This window comes from Lontra canadensis, unplaced genomic scaffold (genome assembly GCF_010015895.1).
Source record: "Lontra canadensis isolate GAN:19392208 unplaced genomic scaffold, GSC_riverotter_1.0 scaffold137, whole genome shotgun sequence".
Taxonomy (NCBI): Eukaryota; Metazoa; Chordata; class Mammalia; order Carnivora; family Mustelidae; genus Lontra; species Lontra canadensis.
In genome coordinates, this window is record NW_022631131.1 from 3,131,829 (window position 1) to 3,151,271 (window position 19,443).

General features: G+C 39.3%; 1 protein-coding gene across 16 annotated transcripts in view; it reads left to right on the top strand.

Moving 5' to 3' along the window:
- Window positions 1-2,584: 2,584 nt before the first annotated feature.
- SYNRG (synergin gamma) overlaps window positions 2,585-19,443 on the top strand; it is an 87,100-nt gene continuing 70,241 nt past the window's right edge. For 6 of the 16 annotated variants that reach the window (XM_032843311.1, XM_032843313.1, XM_032843314.1 and 3 more), the window contains exons 1-3: window positions 2,586-2,758; window positions 9,937-9,977; window positions 13,776-13,897. In XM_032843311.1, coding sequence (XP_032699202.1) covers window positions 2,682-2,758; window positions 9,937-9,977; window positions 13,776-13,897 — 240 coding nt within the window. In that variant the 5' untranslated portion in view covers window positions 2,586-2,681. Of the gene's footprint in view, window positions 2,759-9,936; window positions 9,978-13,775; window positions 13,898-14,281; window positions 14,367-19,443 lie in introns of those variants that run through there. The other 10 variants (XM_032843318.1, XM_032843321.1, XM_032843322.1 and 7 more) reach the window with 5 other exon arrangements.

Here is a 19,443-nt window from a genome sequence, read left to right on the forward strand (position 1 = left end):
CATACCCTACCTGTCCTAATGTTGCAGCTACAAGATTATGGTCAGCCTTTCCCTTTCTTACTTCCATTTTCCATCATTTAATCATGCTCTTTCCTGTCTCTTTCCATTCAAGATGACTTTGCTCAAAAACCGATAAACACTTTATCCTGATAAGAAAGAATGTTCCTTACTTGATACACATGAGGCTGCATTCTCTTACAGCTTGTCTTTCCTGAGGCTTTATGGCCCTGCATCCATTTAGTAAACAGGTCTCTGCCAAAGGTAAAGAGTTACGCTTACACAGTGATGGAGACTATTCACTGTTAGCAGATTGTTCTTAGTTGCTAGTTTTTATACAGTTGGAATAAAAAATTGACTTGAGGGACACCGGGGTGGCTCAGTCAGTTAAGTGGCTGCCTTCAGCTCAGGTCATGATCCCAGCATCCTGGGACTGAGTCCCATATGGGTCTCCTTGCTCAGTGGGGAACCTGCTTCTCCCTCTGCCTCTGCCTGCCACTCTGCCTACCTGTACTCGCTCGCTCTCTCTCTGACAAATAAGTAAAATCTTAAAAAAAAAAAAAAAAGCCTGCCTTAAAAAAAAAAAAAATGTTTACTTCATACATGTAAGGTATTTAGAATGGCACCTGACATGAGTGGTAGTTATTATCAATACTATTACAATACTGGGATATAAGTAATCTTAGTAGCATTTGAATTAAAACATATTAATTTCCTTTATTTTCATCCTTTTGCTACATGGTGCAAAAAAACAAATACAAGCATGTGATTTTTTTTTTGTTCTTGCAAACAGATCCTTGACTCTCTATATCCTGGAGGTAGTTGTGATAGTGCCACCTCTTGCAAGCTGTATGACTTTGAATAGGTTCTTTAATTTCTCAGAGCTTCTGTTTTTTCATGTGTGAGATTGGGACTAATACCAACTATGTCCCAGTATCAGACATGCCTAGCTCTGTGCCTGCCATGTTATAAATTAATGCCAAATATTCCTTAAACAAACATGATATATTTGGTGAGGAATACAAGGCTTAATAACATAATCTGTGCCCTTAGAGCGTAGTGGTGGGTATAGAGTAAAGGAACAAATAGTGTGGCAGGCAAATGCTGTGTAGACATAATGCCAAGATGTTGAAGCATCAGAGGATGGCACCTAACACCATGGAAGGCTGACCTCCTGTGCTGAGTCTAGCAGATGTAGGAATCCACAGGCAAAGGAGAACAAAGTATCATGACAGAAACGAGAACGCATCTTCTGTGATCCTGATAAAATATTCCCTTCATTTGACTTTATTTGAGTATTTTCTCCTGTGTCACTACCCATCCTTAATAACAGTGGCTATATACACCAGTATTAACTTGCCTTGTCAATGGATTAATACTGAATTTAGCACTTTTCTATCAGTTGGGACTATATGCTACAGAAATTTCAGTTTCACCGAAAGAAAAGAAATGAAATTAGTAGACCGTTGTGAAAAGAAAATACATAATAATTGAATTATTCACTAGCAGCTGCACTAGTGAAATGAGTAAGGACTTTTATGTGAAACACCTGGGTTTGAATCCTGGTGCTGCTGCTTTGCAACTCTATGACCAGGGCAAATTACAACTTCTTTTAACCTTGGTTTTCTCAACCGCAAAATGCCAATACTCACTCTTAGGGACACTGAAGATTTGAAAAAATTCGGTATGGCTCCTGACTAGTGATTTGTACCCAATAAAAGATAACTATTATTACAAATGGTTTCCGTGTAAAAAGCCTTGGGGCAAGAGTGAAAGATAAAACTAATTATAATTAATCCACTACTCGCTAATAAGCAAACTGCTTGAAGGCTTGAAAAGGTTAACCTTGGACTTTTGTATTTTACTTACAGTAGTTCGAGTAAGGGAAAAAAGTAAAAATGTGCCCAGATTTTATATATATTATATGTGACATAATATATCGAGATAATATATATCGAGACAATATATATCGAGATAAATTCAGAGTAATGAACTGTTTTCCAAACACCATTTTGCCCCTGCTTGCAAATATAGGAAAAGCAGGGATTACTGGGTAGCGTGGTGGCAGAACCAAACAGATGAACAGTGCACGTTGAAGGTTTTGTATACGGGCTATAGGTTTACTTGAGCTAGGCTGCTTTACCGAATTTTAAACACCTTCATCTTCTGGGGTGGGTGCCGAGAGGAAGCTGCCGAGTTCTCGGGAAAAAGGTGATCACGGATCAGCTCTGTGAAGCTATCAAAGGAGGGTCCAGGATCCACCTATTCTTTACGTGTATAAAGAATAAAAGAACACCCGTACACCATCATTCCAGTTTAAAAAGCAGGATTCGATCTCCTCTTTCCATCAGCCAACATGACGGTTTTTCAAACCGACGGACATCGCTTTGCCGCTCGGCCCCCAGCCGGTCCCTCCGAGACCCTTGCCAGAGAATGAATCAGCTCTCCTGGGCCGCCCGTGCAACCCCAGAACTAGAACCGCTCTCACAATACCCTCGGCGGCGGTCGGGCCACGTGACGAGGGCGCGCCACTTTACCCCTCCCCGGGGCGCCGAGGGTCACGTGGGCGCACGGCTCCGCCCCGTCGCCCAGTCCGCGGCGTGGAGGGGCTGGCATTCGCCCCGGAAGTGGCTGTCTTCAGCTGACAGCTGCTTGTAAGGTGGCGGCGGCCGGCTCGGAGCAAGATGGCGCTGCGGCCGGGAGCGGGAGCTGGCGGCGGTGGGGCCTCGGGAGCCGGGGCTGGGGCCGCCGGGGGAGGCAGGTGAGTGTCAAGAGCCGGGCCGGGCCCCAGGGCAGGCCCCGCGGGGCCGAGGGTTGTGTGGCGGTTATGGCGGTTTTCGCCCGCTTCGACCCCTTTTCGTTTGGTACTGGGTTACAGGAGAAGGGGGTCCTCCGGGGACCTAGGCCGAGGGGGTGGGGGAAACCCGGCGCCCGACTCCTGTCTCCCAGGCTCAGGGGCACTGGTGCGGGGGCCGAGCAGCAAGCGAGAGCGTCCCAGTGCGGGGAGGAGAGGGCCCGCTTGGCTGGGCTGGCACCCGGCCGGGGATGGGGAAAGCGACCTCTCGCTTCTAGCCCGAGCGACCAGACTTCCCTTTCCCAGGGCTTTCCGGGCTTGACCAGGGTTAGGGTAGTGGAGGCTCTGAAAAATCTGGCCACAAAACTGAACAGCCGTTTGCAAGGTGTGTGTGTTTGTGTGTGTGCACTATTTGTCTTCCCCCGTTTAGAATGTCCTGTCCTTTTTAATCACCTCAGCAACACAAAATAAACAGCAGGAAAAGCTAGAGACCTTTGAATTAATAACGTTCTTGTAGACGTAACTCTTAAGACTTGTCACCTTATTAAAATCAAATCACTGTTAACAATTACGCAGTTATTAGAACAAAGCTTCCAGACTTTTACTTAGTCCTTAAATGAATCTGTCCTCTGTCATATAAAAATTGCCGTTGTTCTCATACCCAGAATGATAAAGAAGAACGTCTGCTACTTGGCAAGTTCATCATTTAAGGAAATCCTTTAGTCGGGGAAGTTTTCACCCCACTCCTGTAATGACCTAGTCTGCGTTTGTTTTGTTAACCAACACATAGTACATACACATTTGAAGATAAAATTAGCTTTTCATCTTAAGCATCCTAAATTATTTTTGGAAAGCAAAGTGATGGTGTTTCCATAGGCAGTGTTTTAATTTTGGAGTCAGGAACACTAAGAAGTGTAAAGTCTTTAAAGTTACCACCTCCTGCAAGTGCTTATATATATGCTAGGAAAAAAAGGGCTGTGGTTATTGAATGAACCACCTGTGTGCCGCCCCATTTCCCATTCCCTTGACACATCTTTTACTTTAGATTTAAAACTTTTGTTTTCTAATCTACACTGTCTCATTAGAGTCTTTCACGAATACTTGATATAAGTCAATTTCTGGCTGCAGAAGACAAATATGTAATCTCTTTTCTCTATGTGATGACAGTTTCTAAAATGTTCTTGAGTGGCATTAATTTGATCAAGTATATGGTTAATTATGGCACTAAGTTCTGAAAAAATATAAATTTGGTATTTTAGGCCTGTGGATTTTCTTTCGGTGGTTTGGTTTGGTTTGTTTTTTGTGCGTGGGGAGGACCTCATGTGCAGAAGGTTGAGTGGATCATTCCCCTTAATTTATTAGTGTTTTAATGTCACCAGTCCATGAACATTCTTTTTTTTTTTAATAAGTGTGGCCTGAATTGTGATAGAAGTTAGAATGATTGATTTTAAAATTTCTTTCATCTATAAAAGTTGGTTGGAGTAACATCGAATTCTCAAACTCTAGAGGATAGGGACACCTGGGTGGTTCAGTAGGTTGGTAGCTATCTTGGTCTTTGGTCATGATCCTGGGATCCTGGGATCCAATCCTGCATTGGGCTACCCTCTCCGGCTACCCTCTCTGCAGGAGCCTGCTTCTCCCTCTGCCTGCTGCTCCCCCTGCTTGTGTGCCTGCTCGCTTGTGCTTTGACAAATAAATAAGTAAAAATCTTGAAAAAATAAATAAATAAAACTCTAGAGGATATACGGGAGAGAAAAGTGGTTTAAATGTTCCTTACCTTGCAAAATGTATGGTAAATGTTACGTATATTGGAAACTTTCTGAGGCTGAAAAGCTGTATACTCAATACAGAAAAAATATTACAGTTTTTAGAGAGCAGTGGTGAGGGCCAAGGTTATTTTATAAGGAAGTTAACATTATGATAGCCTGGGTATATTTTAAGGGAAGAGAAAGAAAGCCAGGCAACCTTTCTCAGTGTTTAATGGAGAAAATCCAGGAACTATAAGGTACCATATTTCTTAGATACTGTTCCTGTTCTAAGAGACTAAACAAAAAGCAATGGCTTTTTCCAGCTTCATTAACATTAGCCTACTTTTGATTGATATCCTGGTTGGGCTACTTTCAAATAAATGATAGAGTTATATAAAGAACAAAATTTACCCAAGAGATGAGAAGTATAATTTTTTTTTTTTGAGACAAATACTGCAGAGAAGAAAGAATTGGAAGATCTTGATTAGTCTCTATCCTTCTGGGATATTCTCATTTGTGAGCTTGTCTATGTTTTTCCTTCTCTTTTCTAAGCTCCTGAGGACTTCCTCATCTTTGCCTCTCCCACTGCTTCTAGTACATTGTAACATAGAAAACATTCTATAAATATTTGTGGCTTTAAGCTACATTGAAAGCAAAGGAGGTATTTCAGCTGGGTCTCAGCTGAGAAGAGGATGGGGTCAAGGGACTGTCATAAGAAATGTGAAGGCCTACTGAATATTAAGGGAACAGTAGGTAAGGCCAGATGGATCGTGACACTAAGTGGGAGATGAGTTTTGTGAGCCTAAACTGAGAAAGTTGTGCTAAAACTGGAGGGGGCCTTGGATATAAAGTAAGGCAATTCAACTTAAGGGGAAATCACTAAATAGTTTTAATGCCAGGAGTGCCTTATCAAATGGTCCTTTAGGGGTGCCTGGGTGGCTCAGTGGGTTAAGCCTCTGCCTTCGGCTCAGGTCATGGTCTCAGGGTCCTGGGATTGAGCCCCTTATCAGGCTCTCTACTCAGCAGGGAGCCTGCTTCCCACCCACCGACCCTCCGCGCCTACTTGTGATCTCTGTCAAATTAATAAATAAACAAATCTTTAAAAAAAAAAAAAAAGACAAATGGTCCTTTAGGAAGACACACCTCACCTGTGCTCTATGAGCTATATTAGGAGTTTGAGAGTCTGGAGGAGGGAGATGCTTTAGATTTTGTTGGAGTCCATGCCTGCGAAGGGAAGTGTTAGCAAAGGTAACTAAAAGGGAGGGATGAACCAGATAGATGTGACAAGTAGACCCCCCAGTTCTGCTTTCATGCTCGCATATTGGTAATAAATAGTGGTTTAACCTTTGAAATTAAAGTATTGGTCGTCTTGCTGTCCAGTGTTTGGGTTTGGGGTTTTTTTTTGTTTGTTTTTTGCCAAATTTTTGCTGTCTTAGCAGTGCCTTAGCTGATTGTTGATGTTAGTTGTCTAAACATTCCGGAGAATCATATGAATGGTGCATAGGTCACTAGTTTGGGTTGCTTGCTAGAATAAATCATGTTTGTCAGCAGTGTTCTTACTTTAGTTTTTATTGGTTTTCAAGGTAGCCTTTATACATCCTATACATTTATTCTTGTCTATTTGGTTATCTTAGTTGGGACCTTGTCAAACTTGCAGTTCTGTGTCATTTGACAGAGGGGAAAATAGGACAGGGTAGTGAAGGGGTTTGCGTAGAACTTTACACTTAACTTATGGCTGAACTGGAAAAAAAGAAAATGTAACTTGAGTTTCTAGTTTTTATTTAGCCACTAAGCCATATTGGTAATTGTAATCTTTAAGACTATTTGGAGAAGTCTTGACAAGTTGATAACATTGCGTGTGACTGGCTTTTTAAAAAATTGATACTACCAAATTTCAACTTGCAGTTTAAACATCTTATCCAGGTAACACGGCTTAGCTAATACATCTTGTGTGCAGTTCAGAAAAGTTGTTCATTATTGAAGCCTCTTTTTGGGCATGGGCCTCCTTGTCAGCAGTAGAATTGCTAATAGTTCAAATCCTCTACAGAGCTATAAATCACATATAACTAGATAGATATCCAACTAGAACTTTGTAAACCACCTTACACAGTTGTTTTTTTTTTTTAATTAAAAATATTTCAGAGCTAAAAGACTCTAAAGTTTGGTTTTTAGCCTTTTTCCTGGGAAGGGGGTATTAGGCAATAGAAAAAGGCAAGAGCACGTAAGTTTGGCATATAATTCCTGGATTTCACTAGATTCTTTAAAGATTATCCGAAACCCCCTTCAGATACTTAACTCCCAAGTTGAGTCTTTCCCAGACTTTTTCTTCCTTGAATTGTCCCATTTTCTTTCCCTCCAGGCTCATAGAAAGAAGTCCCTCTTCCTTTTCAACAAAGATCCTTTTTGCTTCCTTCCTTTGTTAATCTCATTCCCTCAAAAACTTTGTTTTATCAATTACTAAGTATATCTTTTTTATCCTAAACCTTTCTCCCTGCAGAGTACAAGAGCTTCTCTTCCTCTTGACATTGTTTACTCAAAGATCAGCATTTCTGGGAAACAGCTTTTTTGTTAATCCTCATTCTGATCACCTTTTCTAAAGCATTAGATACTGGTAACTACTTACTTCTTTCTGAAATGTGGTCCTTTCTTAGTTTTCAGTCAATTATTACTAACTCCCTTGGTTTTCAGTGGCCATTCCTTACTCAGTTTGCATCCTAAGAATTCTCCAAGTTGCCTTTTGGTGTCTTCTCCCTAAATATGCAAATTCCCTTAGCTATTTCATTCACAACCAGGGCATAATTTTATTATTATTTTTTTTACCTTTGTTTAGAAGAACCTAGCTAGGGGCACCTGGGTGGCTCAGTCGGTTAAGTGTCTGCCTTTGGCTTCGGTCATCATCACAGGGATCCTGGGTTGAGCACCACATCGGGCTCCCTGCTCAGCAGGGAGCCTGCTTCTTTCTCTTCTTCTGCCTGCCGTTCCTCCTGCTTGTACTCTCTCTTACAATAAATAAAACCTTTAAAAAAATAAAATCTTGGCTGGATTGATCTAAACCCTTCTCCTGAGCTTGAGTTACTTTTTTGATTGCCTGCTACACTGCTCCTCAAAGAGGCACTCACTCCTGCCTCCTTTCTCGCCAAACCTACTCAACAGTTCCTTCTTGTAGGAAACAATATCACCATCCTTGCCATTGCTCAGGCTCCAAATTCTCAGCATCATCTTCAGCTCTGTCTGCTTCTTCTCTTCTTTTCTCCATCCTGGCAATTGCCAAGTCCTCTTGTTTCTTCCTTTCAAATAGCTTTCATTCGCCACTTCTTTTCTAATCCCACAACTCTGGTTATGGCCGTTTTCCTCTTACTAAGTTTATTGTGGTAGTTTCTTAACTGATTCTTTTTGCTTCAAATCTTCTCTGCTTTACCCTGGTTCCTTGAAAAACCTAAACCACATTTCTGATGATTTCACTTAGAAATGATCCCTACTTGGAACCTCTGACATCAGGGAAATGCAGATCAAATGACGGTGAGCTAATACTTCATACTCCTTAGCATAACTATTGTTTTAAAAAAAATCCCACAAAATAACAAGTGTTGGTGAATATGTGGAGAAATTGGAGCCCCATGCATTGCCAGTGAGAATGTAAAATGGTGCCCCAGGTGTGGAAAACAGTTTGGCAGTTTCTCAGAAAATAAAAACACAATTACTGTATGACCCAGCAATTCCATCCCTAGGGGTGTGTGTGTGTGTGTGTGTGTGTGTATCCCCAAAAGAATTGACAGGGGGGCTCAAACAGATATTTTTAAACCAATGTTCATAGCAGCATTATTCACAATAACCAAAAGGTAGAAACAATCCAAGTGTCCATCAACAAATGAGTGGATAAACAAAATGTGGTATGTACATACAATGGAGTATTTATTATTCAGCCATAAAAAGGAAAGAAATGCTGACACGTGCTACAACTTGGATGAACCTTGAAAACATGTTAAGTGAAATAAGCCATATATACAGAAAGGACAGGTATGGGACGCCTGGGTGGCTCAGTTGGTTGGGCATCTGCCTTCAGCTCGGGTCATGATCCCGGGGTCCTGGGATCGAGTCCTACATTGGACTCCTTGCTCAGCCGGGAGCCTGCTTCTCCCTCTGCCTGCTCTGCCTGTTCTGCCCGCAGCTCTCTGTGCTTCTGCTCTCTCTCTGACAAATAAATAAATAAAATCTTAAAAAAAAAAAAAAATAGGACAGGCGTATAGGGGCGCCTGGGAGGCTCAGTCATTAAGCATCTGCCTTTGGCTCAGGTCATGATGCCAGGGTCCTGGGTTGGAGCCTCACATGTGGCTCCCTGCTCAGCCAGGGAACCTGCTTCTCCCTCTCCCACTCCCCATTTGTGTTCCCTCTCTCACTGTCTCTCTCCCTCTCTATCCAATAAATAAGTAAAATTCTGGGAAAAAAAAAAAAGAGAAATGGACAAGTATCCTATGATTCTACTTAATCTGAGGTAGCTAGAAATAGGCAAATTCAAGACAAAAAGTAGTGACCACCAAGCGTTGGGGGAGGGAGTGATGGGGACTTATTCTTTAATGGGTATAGAGTCTTTATTAGGGATGATAAAAAAGTTTTGGAAATGGATAATGGTGATAGTTGTACAACATCATGAGTGAACTTAATGCTACAAACTGTACACTTAAAAGTTAAAGTGGTAAAATTTGGGGATGTGTATTTTACCACAGCATAATCTCTGCCTTCATATAGTATTCAAAGGAAAATAAAAGGTCCTCCGTAGTCTGCTTCTCTAATTCTATATCTTATAGTCAACTGTAAATCATTTCTCTAGACAGACAGCTCTGGCCTCAGCTTTTGCTCAAACTGCAGTGTGACTTTGAGGTTCAGCTTAAAAGATGCCCTCACAAAACTCCCTGAGCTATTACCTTCCTTCTGGAAGGAAAAAGATTAATTTGATTATCTTTTCATCTCTGTTAGTATTTTGGACTTCTCCCAGCACTTAGCATGTTCTCTCTGACATTAGAGTTAGTCGCCTACAAGCATGTCTTCAACAAGACCGTAAGCTGATTCAATTCCTCCATGTAGGAGGTACTCAATAAATGTTCGCTGAATTGAATCTAATCTAGCCTTCTCAAATTATGGATGCAGAAATTGGAATCTAGAGAAGCCACGCAATGACAGGACTGGGACCAGTTTCAAGGTCTTCTGTTTTCTCGTTCAAAAATGTTCTCCCTGTGCATGCATGTGTCTTACAGATGTTCATTCTGTGTTGATACTCACTATCTTCTATAGAACAAATGGCAGGACCCTGTTTACATTTCTTTTGTTTATTTAAAAAATTACGTTTTATTTGAAATCCTTGTACATATTAAAATACTGATATTTTTCTTCTGTTTTCAGCTTCATGTTTCCTGTTGCAGGTGGAATGAGACCCCCTCAAGGTATGTGAAAGCTGAAGTTTTAAACTTTGCACTGTCATGTTTCTGAACTTGGGAATAAAGTGTATAAAAAAGTCTTTTTGCTGCCAAATAGAGTAAAATTTTCCTACAGTTTTGGAAAAAAAAAATATATATATATATTTATATGTGTGTATATATGTGTATATATATATATATATATATATATATATATATACATTTGCTATTCTTAAAATTTCTCAAAAATTACCCCAAAATACAAAAAAAATTTTTCTCAAAAATTGTGTAATTCTAGGGGCACCTGGGTGGCTCAGTGGGTTAAGCCTCTGCCTTCAGCTCAGCTCATGATCCCAGGGTCCTGGGATTGAGCCCTGTATCGGGCTCTCTGCTCAGCAGGGAACCTGCTTCCTCCTCTCTCTCTGCCTGCCTCTCTGCCCACTTGTCATCTCTGTCTGTCAAATAAATAAAATCTTTAAAAAAAAAAAATTGTGTAATTCTAGATTGTTAGCTCCATAGGGCAGAAGCTTTGTCTGCCTTATGCTCGTCAGTATCTGCAGCTCCCAACACACTGATAGAAGATTATAGGGTTTCTGTGGGTGTTTGTTGAATAACTAAATGAACCCCTTTAATTATTTTATATTACCTTGTTTTCTCTATATGAATTTGGTCTTATGTTTGTAAGAAATCATATGTTCTGGTGCAGTATAAATTCTTTCTTTTTTTTTTTTAAGATTATTATTTGTTTATTTGACAGAGCAAGAGATCACAAATAGGCAGAGAGGCAGGCAGAGAGAGAGGAGGAAGCAGGGTCCCTGCTGAGCAGCCAGCCCGATGCGGGGCTCGATCCCAGGACCCTCAGACCATGACCTGAGCCGAAGGCAGAGGCTTTAACCCACTGAGCTACCCAGGCGCCCCAGTATAAATTATTTCTTAAGTCTCAGTTTTATTCCTTTCAATTTCTTTACTGGGGATCTCCCTTCTCTCTGTTTGAGACAAGGGCTTACCAGTATCAATTCTAGCTGTATCTTTAGGGCAACTGTAGTGAAGGGATACAATCTTGATTCATGCAGCTGTGCCATTGGGATACAGCACTGAAGAAAGAATATGTCTGCCTTTCTCTTCTTTCTGCTCACACCCTCTTCATTGTACCCCCGACACATACCAGTCTGCTTCTAACAACCGTCCCTTCTCACAAAGCCAGTGTTGATTGCTTATGGTAGAATTGCTAGAGAAACAGAGACTCCCAGATCACCAATAGAGATGAAAGATAAAGAGCGGCTCAGTAGCAGGTGGTTAGTGGCTCATACTGACTTTGTCTCCATTTGGAATCAATGATGGAGGTTGAGTTTCAGGTAAATTTTTCCAAGGGTCGGTTGTATTATTTTCATTGTTCTGACATTTATGCATTATTTAAGCTATCTGTAATTAGATGTGTCCCAGATTTAGAGCGAGTGGTTTGAGAGCTTTTGTTCTTTAGGAGGGTGTTACAGAGTTATTCATTATTGTGGCTCAAGATTTTGCATTTTTATAAAACTTTCAAGTAAAAATCTTCATATGGAGCAAGAAGAGAGCCCAAAAGCTTGCCTAATATTTTTTCTTCTGGAATTTGGAATTGCTTTTGAGATTTTTTTCTTTTTACAAAGTATGTTAGTGTGGACTTTTTGATCATTAGAAGCCTTTAAATTAGGCATGGATTAACTCTGAAAGCATATACAAGAAGCTGACAAGAGTAGCCACAAGATCATGAGTAGTAGGTGAACAGGAGACAAGAGAGAGACGAGAGTTTTCACTGTGCATACTTTCATGCCTTTAAATGTTGTACCAGATACCTGAGTTACCCATTGAAAAATTAAATAAAACTAATCCAGATGAACAAAGCTTTAGGTGCAAAGGGGCAAGAGGGAAAACATGTAAGTTCCATGAGGGTAAGGACCTGGTTTGTCCTAGAATGATGCCTAATGAGGATTCAGCTCTCAAATCTTTGAATAAATGATTGAATGAATAAGTGAATGCTACTTCTAATGTACTTGTAAATATAGATGTTCATGCTTATGAGATTAAACTGTGTTTAAATAACCTTTAAGGTTCCCAGAACTCACAAGGTAAATGCAGTATACTTTACCAGACTTTTAATTTTTTAAAATCAAAATTTGATTAAAAGCTCCTTGTAGTAGAACCAACATAAATGTAACAAAGTGCAAAATTAGATTGAAATTTGTATTCGGGCCATGTAGGGATTTTGTTTTGTTCACATTTGTATACCAACTCTCTAGAACTGTGCCTAAAATATACTATATTTTAGTATAGCATTCAGTTTAACATTCAGTATTATTTATTAAATTATATACTTTCCATCCTGATGGTTATTTTGTGGTAAATGTTATATTAACTATTCATGTAAGGAAAGAGAAGAGGAATATCATTTCTTTAAGAATGTTAGGTGTTAAACAGCTTTCCAGATAGGGAACTGAGGCATGAAGTTAAGCAAGTCCCAAAGGTACTAAGTGACATTTCTCATTGGCATCCACAATTCGTGCTATTAGTATATATGTTATGGTATAGTTATATGCTGCTGCATGAAAAAATACCCCAAATCTTTAAAAATACAAATTTTATTATTTCACGTTGTATCCATTTATCAGTTGTCTGGGAATGGCTTCACTGGGTGGTTTTGGCTCCAGACCAGAGAGATTGCAGTGAAGATGTCAACCATGTCTGCAGGCATCTTAAAGTTTGTTAGGGCTGGGTGATCTCCAAGATGGCTCGCTCATATAGATGACAAATTTGTGCTGCCTTTTGGCAAAAGGTTTCAGTTCCATGCCACATGGATTCTTTATAGGACTGCTTGAGTATTCTTATGATGTGGCAGTAGCTTTCCCCAGAGCAAGTGATGGAAGAGAGCAAGGAGGAAGCTGCAGTGGCTTTTAAGAACCAGCCTTGGGGAGTGCCTGGGTGGCTCAGAGGGGGTTAAGCCTCTGCCTTCGGCTCTGGTCATGGTCTCAGGGTCCTGGGATTGAGCCCCTCATCAGGCTCTCTGCTCAGGGGGGAGCCTTCTTCCTCCTCTTTCTCTGCTTGCCTCTCTGCCTACCTGTGATATCTCTCTCTCTCTCTCACTCTCACTCTCTCTCTGTCAAATAAATAAAATCTTAAAAAAAAAAAAAGAAAAAAGAAACCAGCCTTGGAAGTTACACATGCTCATTTAACCGTATCCTGTTGGTTGTACTGGTCAGCCCTATTCAGTATGGGAGGAATGACAAGGGAATGAGTACCAAAAGGCAGAAATTGCTGGGGTCCTTCTTGAAGGCCAAATACCACAATTAGGCCACCCTGTCCATTTTTTAAGTATGCGCAAAAATTCTGTAAAAAGGTTATTATTTTCACTTTACAGATGAAGTTTTACAACTTGCCCAAGATTGCATAGCTAAGTAAGTGATGGAACTGGAATTTGTACTCAAGTCTGTCTCACGCCATAGCCTGTGCTTTTTCCACTAAACTGTGCTACCTCCCAAGTAACAAGTCCTTCATGTACTTACGGTTTTAAGAAAATAAACTTTAAGATACATTAACTTTACTGGCACCTGGGTGGCTCAGTTGGTTAAGCATCTGATTCTTGATTACAGCTCAGGTCGTGATCTTGGGCTCATCTGATCAAGCTCCGTGTTGGGCTTTGCACTGTGTGTGGAGCCCGCTTGGGATTCTCTCTCTCCCTCTGCCCCTGCCAAGAGCGTGTGCATGCACACACACTTTCTCAAAAAAAAAAAAAAAAAAGGCTTTTAAGTAAAAAATAAATACATTGACTTTAATGACACCTTTGTTTTTCAGCAGGACTGATGCCGATGCAGCAGCAAGGATTTCCTATGGTCTCTGTCATGCAGCCTAATATGCAAGGCATGATAGGAATGAATTATAGTTCTCAAATGTCCCAAGGACCAATTGCCATGCAGGTACTTGCCTCTTTAACCAATTGTTTACAAAGTTATTATTTGTTGTTATGTGTTATATACTAACTACATGCTAGGAGCTTAATGTTATATTTGGAAATAAATGCCTGCATCTCAGGTGGCTTCCTTCAAAATAAAATAAAGATATGTTCATAGGAGTTGGGGGAAAAAACAAGATAAGTCATGTAAGGAAAATCTGGTGCCTACTTTATTTGATTACTGGCTTAGAAGAATTTTAGAATGACATCTTAGAAAGTTCAGGGACCTGATGCCATGAAGAAGCATTGTTAGAAATAACATTGTTCTCATGAAAAGGAGCAGTGTCATTGTTTGGAAGGCTTAGAGCCTTCTTTATATATTATATATAATCCTCATCATTTTTTAAAGAGGTGGTATCTTCATTTTTCTGAGAAGGAATCTACAGGTTTGTGAAGATGCTCATAGAGCATCGGAAGCCAGAATTTGAACCTAAGTCTTGAGTAAGTCTGTTTTATACAAATTCTACATTGAATTCTCTCTCAATTGAATAGTTTAAAGCAGTGGAATGATACAATCAGATTTGTATTTCAGAAAGGTCATCCTGACTACGGACTAGGAGGGAGAGAGGAGGGCAAAAGTAGATAGAAGGAGAATCATTAGACGGCTGATGAGTGAGAGCAGGTGAGATGTTGACTAATTAAAGCAAATAATGTTACATTTTAATTTTAGAATTGGTGAATGAAATTGATAATATCAGGATTTAATAAGCACTAAGATAAGATGGCCTTCTTCCATTTTGGATTTCTCTTTGTAAATTATCTTCTCTAGCTACAATATCCATTTAAACCAAGTAGCCAAATAAACTGAATCCAGGAGTCAGGTCTTTGAATGGCTGAATCCAAAGTGCTACAGTATATATATATTTTTTTTTAAATAAACATATTGGGCACATCTTGGTGTCACAGTTGGTTAAGTGTCCAACTCGGTTTCTGCTCAGGTTGTGATCTCAGAGTCATGGAATCAAGCCCTGTATTGAGCTCCATGCTCAACATGGAGTGTGCTTAAGACTCTCTCTCCCTCTCTGCCTCTCCCCCCACGCTGGCTCTTTAGAATAAATGAATAAATCCTTAAAATAAATGTGTTCCTTCACAAATAAGCCAGAACCAAAAAAGTTTGCTTACTGTTAATAAATATTATAATGGCATATATTTTGTTTTTGCCAATTATTTAAAATTTTCTATGACTGTGTTTAATTATGTATACAGTATATTAGTACAGTAACACATTGTATTTGCACAAATGCATATAAGTTATAAATAAGTAATATTCAGCATTTATGATCAGAATTTAAGTTGAAACTATTGTCGTGTTGAAGTCATATAAGCAAATAAAGCTTCTGTTCTGTATGTAAAAATTGGAGAGAACTTCTGGAATCATTCTTCATTCACCTCCAGTAAAAGATTTGGGACTAAATTGAGCTTTTGTAGGTTTTAAATCCATGTTACTCAGCTTTTGCTAGGTTATGTTACATAACAGCAATCCCAAAATCTCTGCCTTAAGAAAAACAGATTATTTTTCATTTGTGATGGGTGTCCTTTGTGGTTTGGCTGTGAATCCAATCCATGTTCTCTTTATCCTGAGACCCTGAGATCCTAGGATATCCCAGACCCTTGACATAGGGAAAAGAGATGGCCAGACCCTGTTATAATGTTTAGAGCGTCCTCTCAGAAGTGGCATTTATTGGTTACTTCTACTCACCTAAGTAATGTGTCCAAAACAAACAGCAGTAGGGGAAGAATATACCAGGAAGAATACACTAGGAATGTATATCTTAGAGTAAAGACAGCAAATAGCTGGAAGGAATCTACCATAGAATGCAGTGTTGTTGTTTATTGAAGTTTAGTTAACACACAGTGTTATATTAGTTTTAGGTGTGCAATATAGTGTTTAACCAATTGTATACATTACCCAGCCCTTACCAAGATAAATGTACTCTTTCCTTTTTTTTTTTTTAAGATTTTATTTATTATTTGAGAGAGAGAGCACACGCAGGTAGGCAGAGCAGCAGGCAGAGGGAGAGGGAGGAAGCAGGCTCCCTGCTGAGCAGGAAGCCCTATGTGGGCTGGATACCAGAACGCAGGGATCATGACCTGAGCTTGATGACTGAGCCACCCAATTGCCCTGATAAGTATACTCTTGGTCCCCTTTTTTTTCATCCACCTCCATCTGCACATGCTAGATCTCTTAAGAGTCTGTTTTTTGGTTTCTCTCTCTCTCTCTTTCTCTCTCTCTTTTTTTTTTTTTCCAGTTGTTCCCTTATTTCATTTCTTAAATTCCATATATGGGTGAAATCATACAGTATTTGTCTTTCTCTGAGTGACTTATTTCACTTAGAATTGTACTTATACATTATATATATATATAAATAAGTAATATTATAAGTATAATGAGTATTATATGTACTTATACATTATACACTTATATATTATACTCTCTAGGGTCCATCTGTGTCATGGCAGGTGGCAAGATCTCATTCTTTTTTATGGCTGAGTCATATTCCATTATGTATGTGTGTGTGTGTGTGTATATATATATGTATGGAGTACATTCATCTTTGGGTAGACACTTGGTTTGCTGCCATATCTTGGCTATTATAAATAATGCAGCAATAAACATAGGGGTGCATAGTGTTTTCATTTTCCCTTTTTTGTTGTTAAAGATTTTATTTATTTATTTGAGAGACACCACGAGAGAGAGACAGCATGGGCACAAGTTGGGGGCAGAGGGAGAGGGAGAAGCAGACTCCCTGCTGAGCAGGGGGCCTGATGTGGATCTTGATCTCAGGACCCCAGGATGCTGACCTGAGCCAAAGGCAGACACTTAACTGACTGAACCACCCAGGTGCCCCATGTTTTCATTTTCTTCGGGTAAATACCCAGTAGTGGAATTACTGAATCATAATGGAATTCTATTTTTAATTTTTTGAGGAACCTCTATACTGTTTTCCACAGTAACTGTAGCAATTTTAATTCCACCAAAGATGCATGAAGGTTCCTTTTTCTCTACATCCTCACTCACACTTGTTATTTCTTGAGTTTTTGATTTTAGTCATTCTGACCAGTGTGAGGTGATATCATTGTAATATTGATTTCCATTTCCCTGATGATGAGTGATGTTGAGCATCTTTTCATGTGTCATTGGCCATCTGATGTCTTCCTTGAAAAATGTCTATTCAGGTCCCATTTTTAATCGCCTTGTTTGTGTTTTGGTGTTACATTATATATACTGAATAGATACTGAATTATTTTGGATATTAACCCCTTGTCAGATACTATTTGCAAATACCTTCTCCCATTCAGTAGGTTGCCTTTTCATTTTGTTGATGATTTCCTTTGCTGTGCATGAGCTTTTTATTTTGGTGTAGTCCCAAAGTTTAATTTTGCTTTTGCTTCCCTTGTCTGAGGCAACATATCTAGAAAAATATCTCTATGGCCAGTGTCAAATTACAGCCTGTTTGTTTTCTTCTGGGAGTTTTATAATTTCAGGTCTCACATTTAGGTCTTTAATCCATTTTGAGTTTATTTTCGTGTATGGTGTAAGAAAGTGGCCCAGTTTCATTATTTTGCATGTAGTTGTCCAGTTATCCTAGCCCCGTTAGTTAAAGAGGCTGTCTTCTCCCCCATTGTATGTTCTTGCCTTTTTATTGTAGGTTAATTGACCATATTTGCATGGATTTATTTCTAGGCTCTCTGTCCTGTTCCATTGATCTGGTTTTGTGCCAGTACCATATTATTATTATTGTTGCTGCTGTTGTTGTTTTAGATATTTATTTATTTATTTATTTGAGAGAAAGAGAGCATGAGCAGGGGGAGGGGCAGAGGAAGAGGAAGAAGCAGACTCCCCACTGATCTGGGAGCCCAATGCCAGGCTCAATCCCAGGACCCTGAGATCATGACCTGAGCAGAAGGCAAACACTCAACCAACTGAGCCACCCAGATGCCCCAGTACCATATTGTTTTGATTACTACAGCTTTGTAGTATATCTTGAAATCTGGGGTTGTATACCACCAGCTTTCTGAAGCTTGCTTTGGCTATTCAAGCTCTTTTGTGGTTCCATACAAATTTTAGTATTATTTGTTCTAGTTCTGTGAAAAATGTTGTTGGTATTTTGACAGGGATTGCATTGAATGTGTAGGTTGCTTTGGGTAGTATGAGTATTTTAACAATATTCTTTCAGTCCGTGAGCTGTCCTTCCATTTGTTTGTGTCATCTTCAGTCCCCTTCATCAATATCTTATAGTTTTCAGAGTATAGGTCTTCTGACTCCCATCATTCAGTTTATTCCTAGGTATTCTATGACTTTTGGTGTAATTGTAAATGGGATTTTTTTCTTAATCTCTGTTTCTGCTACTTCCATTACTAGTGTATAGAAATGCAACAGAGTTCTGTATATTAATTTTGTATCCTGAAACTTTACTGATTCATTTGTCAATTCTGACAGTCTTTTGGTAGAATCTTTTTAGGGTTTCCTATTTATAGTATCATGTCATCTGCAAATACAGACAGTTTTACTTCTTCCTTATCATTTAGGATGCCTTTTATTTCTTTTTCTTGTCTGATGGCTGTGGCTGAGACTTACAGTACATGGAACGTTGAAATGTTGAAAAAAAGTGGTGAGGATGGATGTCCTTGTCTTGTTCCTAGTGTTAGAGGAAAAGCTCTCGGTTTTTCACTATTGAGTATGTTAGTTGTGGGTTTTTAATATATGGATTTTACTGTATTGAGGTATGTTCCCTCTAAACCCATTTCATTGAGTTTTTAATCATGAATGGATGTTGTATTTTGTCAGAGGATTTGTCCACATCTACTGAAATTATTACACAGTTTTTGTCCTTTCTCTTGTTAATGTGATTTATCAATGCTGATTGCAAATATTGAGCCATCCACTCTTGCATCCCTGAAATAAATCCCACTTGACCATGGTGAATGATTTTTTTAATGTATAGTTGGATTTGATTTGCTAATATTTTGTTGAGGATTTTTACGTCTCTGTATCTCGGAGATTTTGGCCTATAGTTTTCTTTTTTTGTAGTGTCTGTCTGGTTTTGGTATCAGGGTATGATGGCCTTGTGGAATGAATTTGGAAGCTTTCATTCCTGTTCTGTTTTTTGGACTAGTTTGAGAAGACTAGGCATTAACTTTTCCTTAAATGTTTGGTAAAATTCACCTGTGAAAGTATCTGGTCTTGGACTTTTGTTTTTGGGGAATTTTTTTGATTATTGATTCAATTTCATTGCTAGTAATCAGTGTGTATACATTTTCTGTTTCTTCTTCATTCAGTTTTAGAATGTTACATATTCCTGGGAATTTATCCATTTCTTCTAGGTTGTCCAGTTTGTTGGTATATAATTTTTCATTGTATTCTCTTAGAATCATTTGTATTTCTGTGGTATTTGTTGTTGTTTCTCCTTATTCATTTCTGGTTTTATTTATTTGAGTCCTTTTTTTTTTCTTGACGAATCTGGCTAAAGGCTTATCAATTTTGTTTTTCTTTACAAAGAACCAACTCCT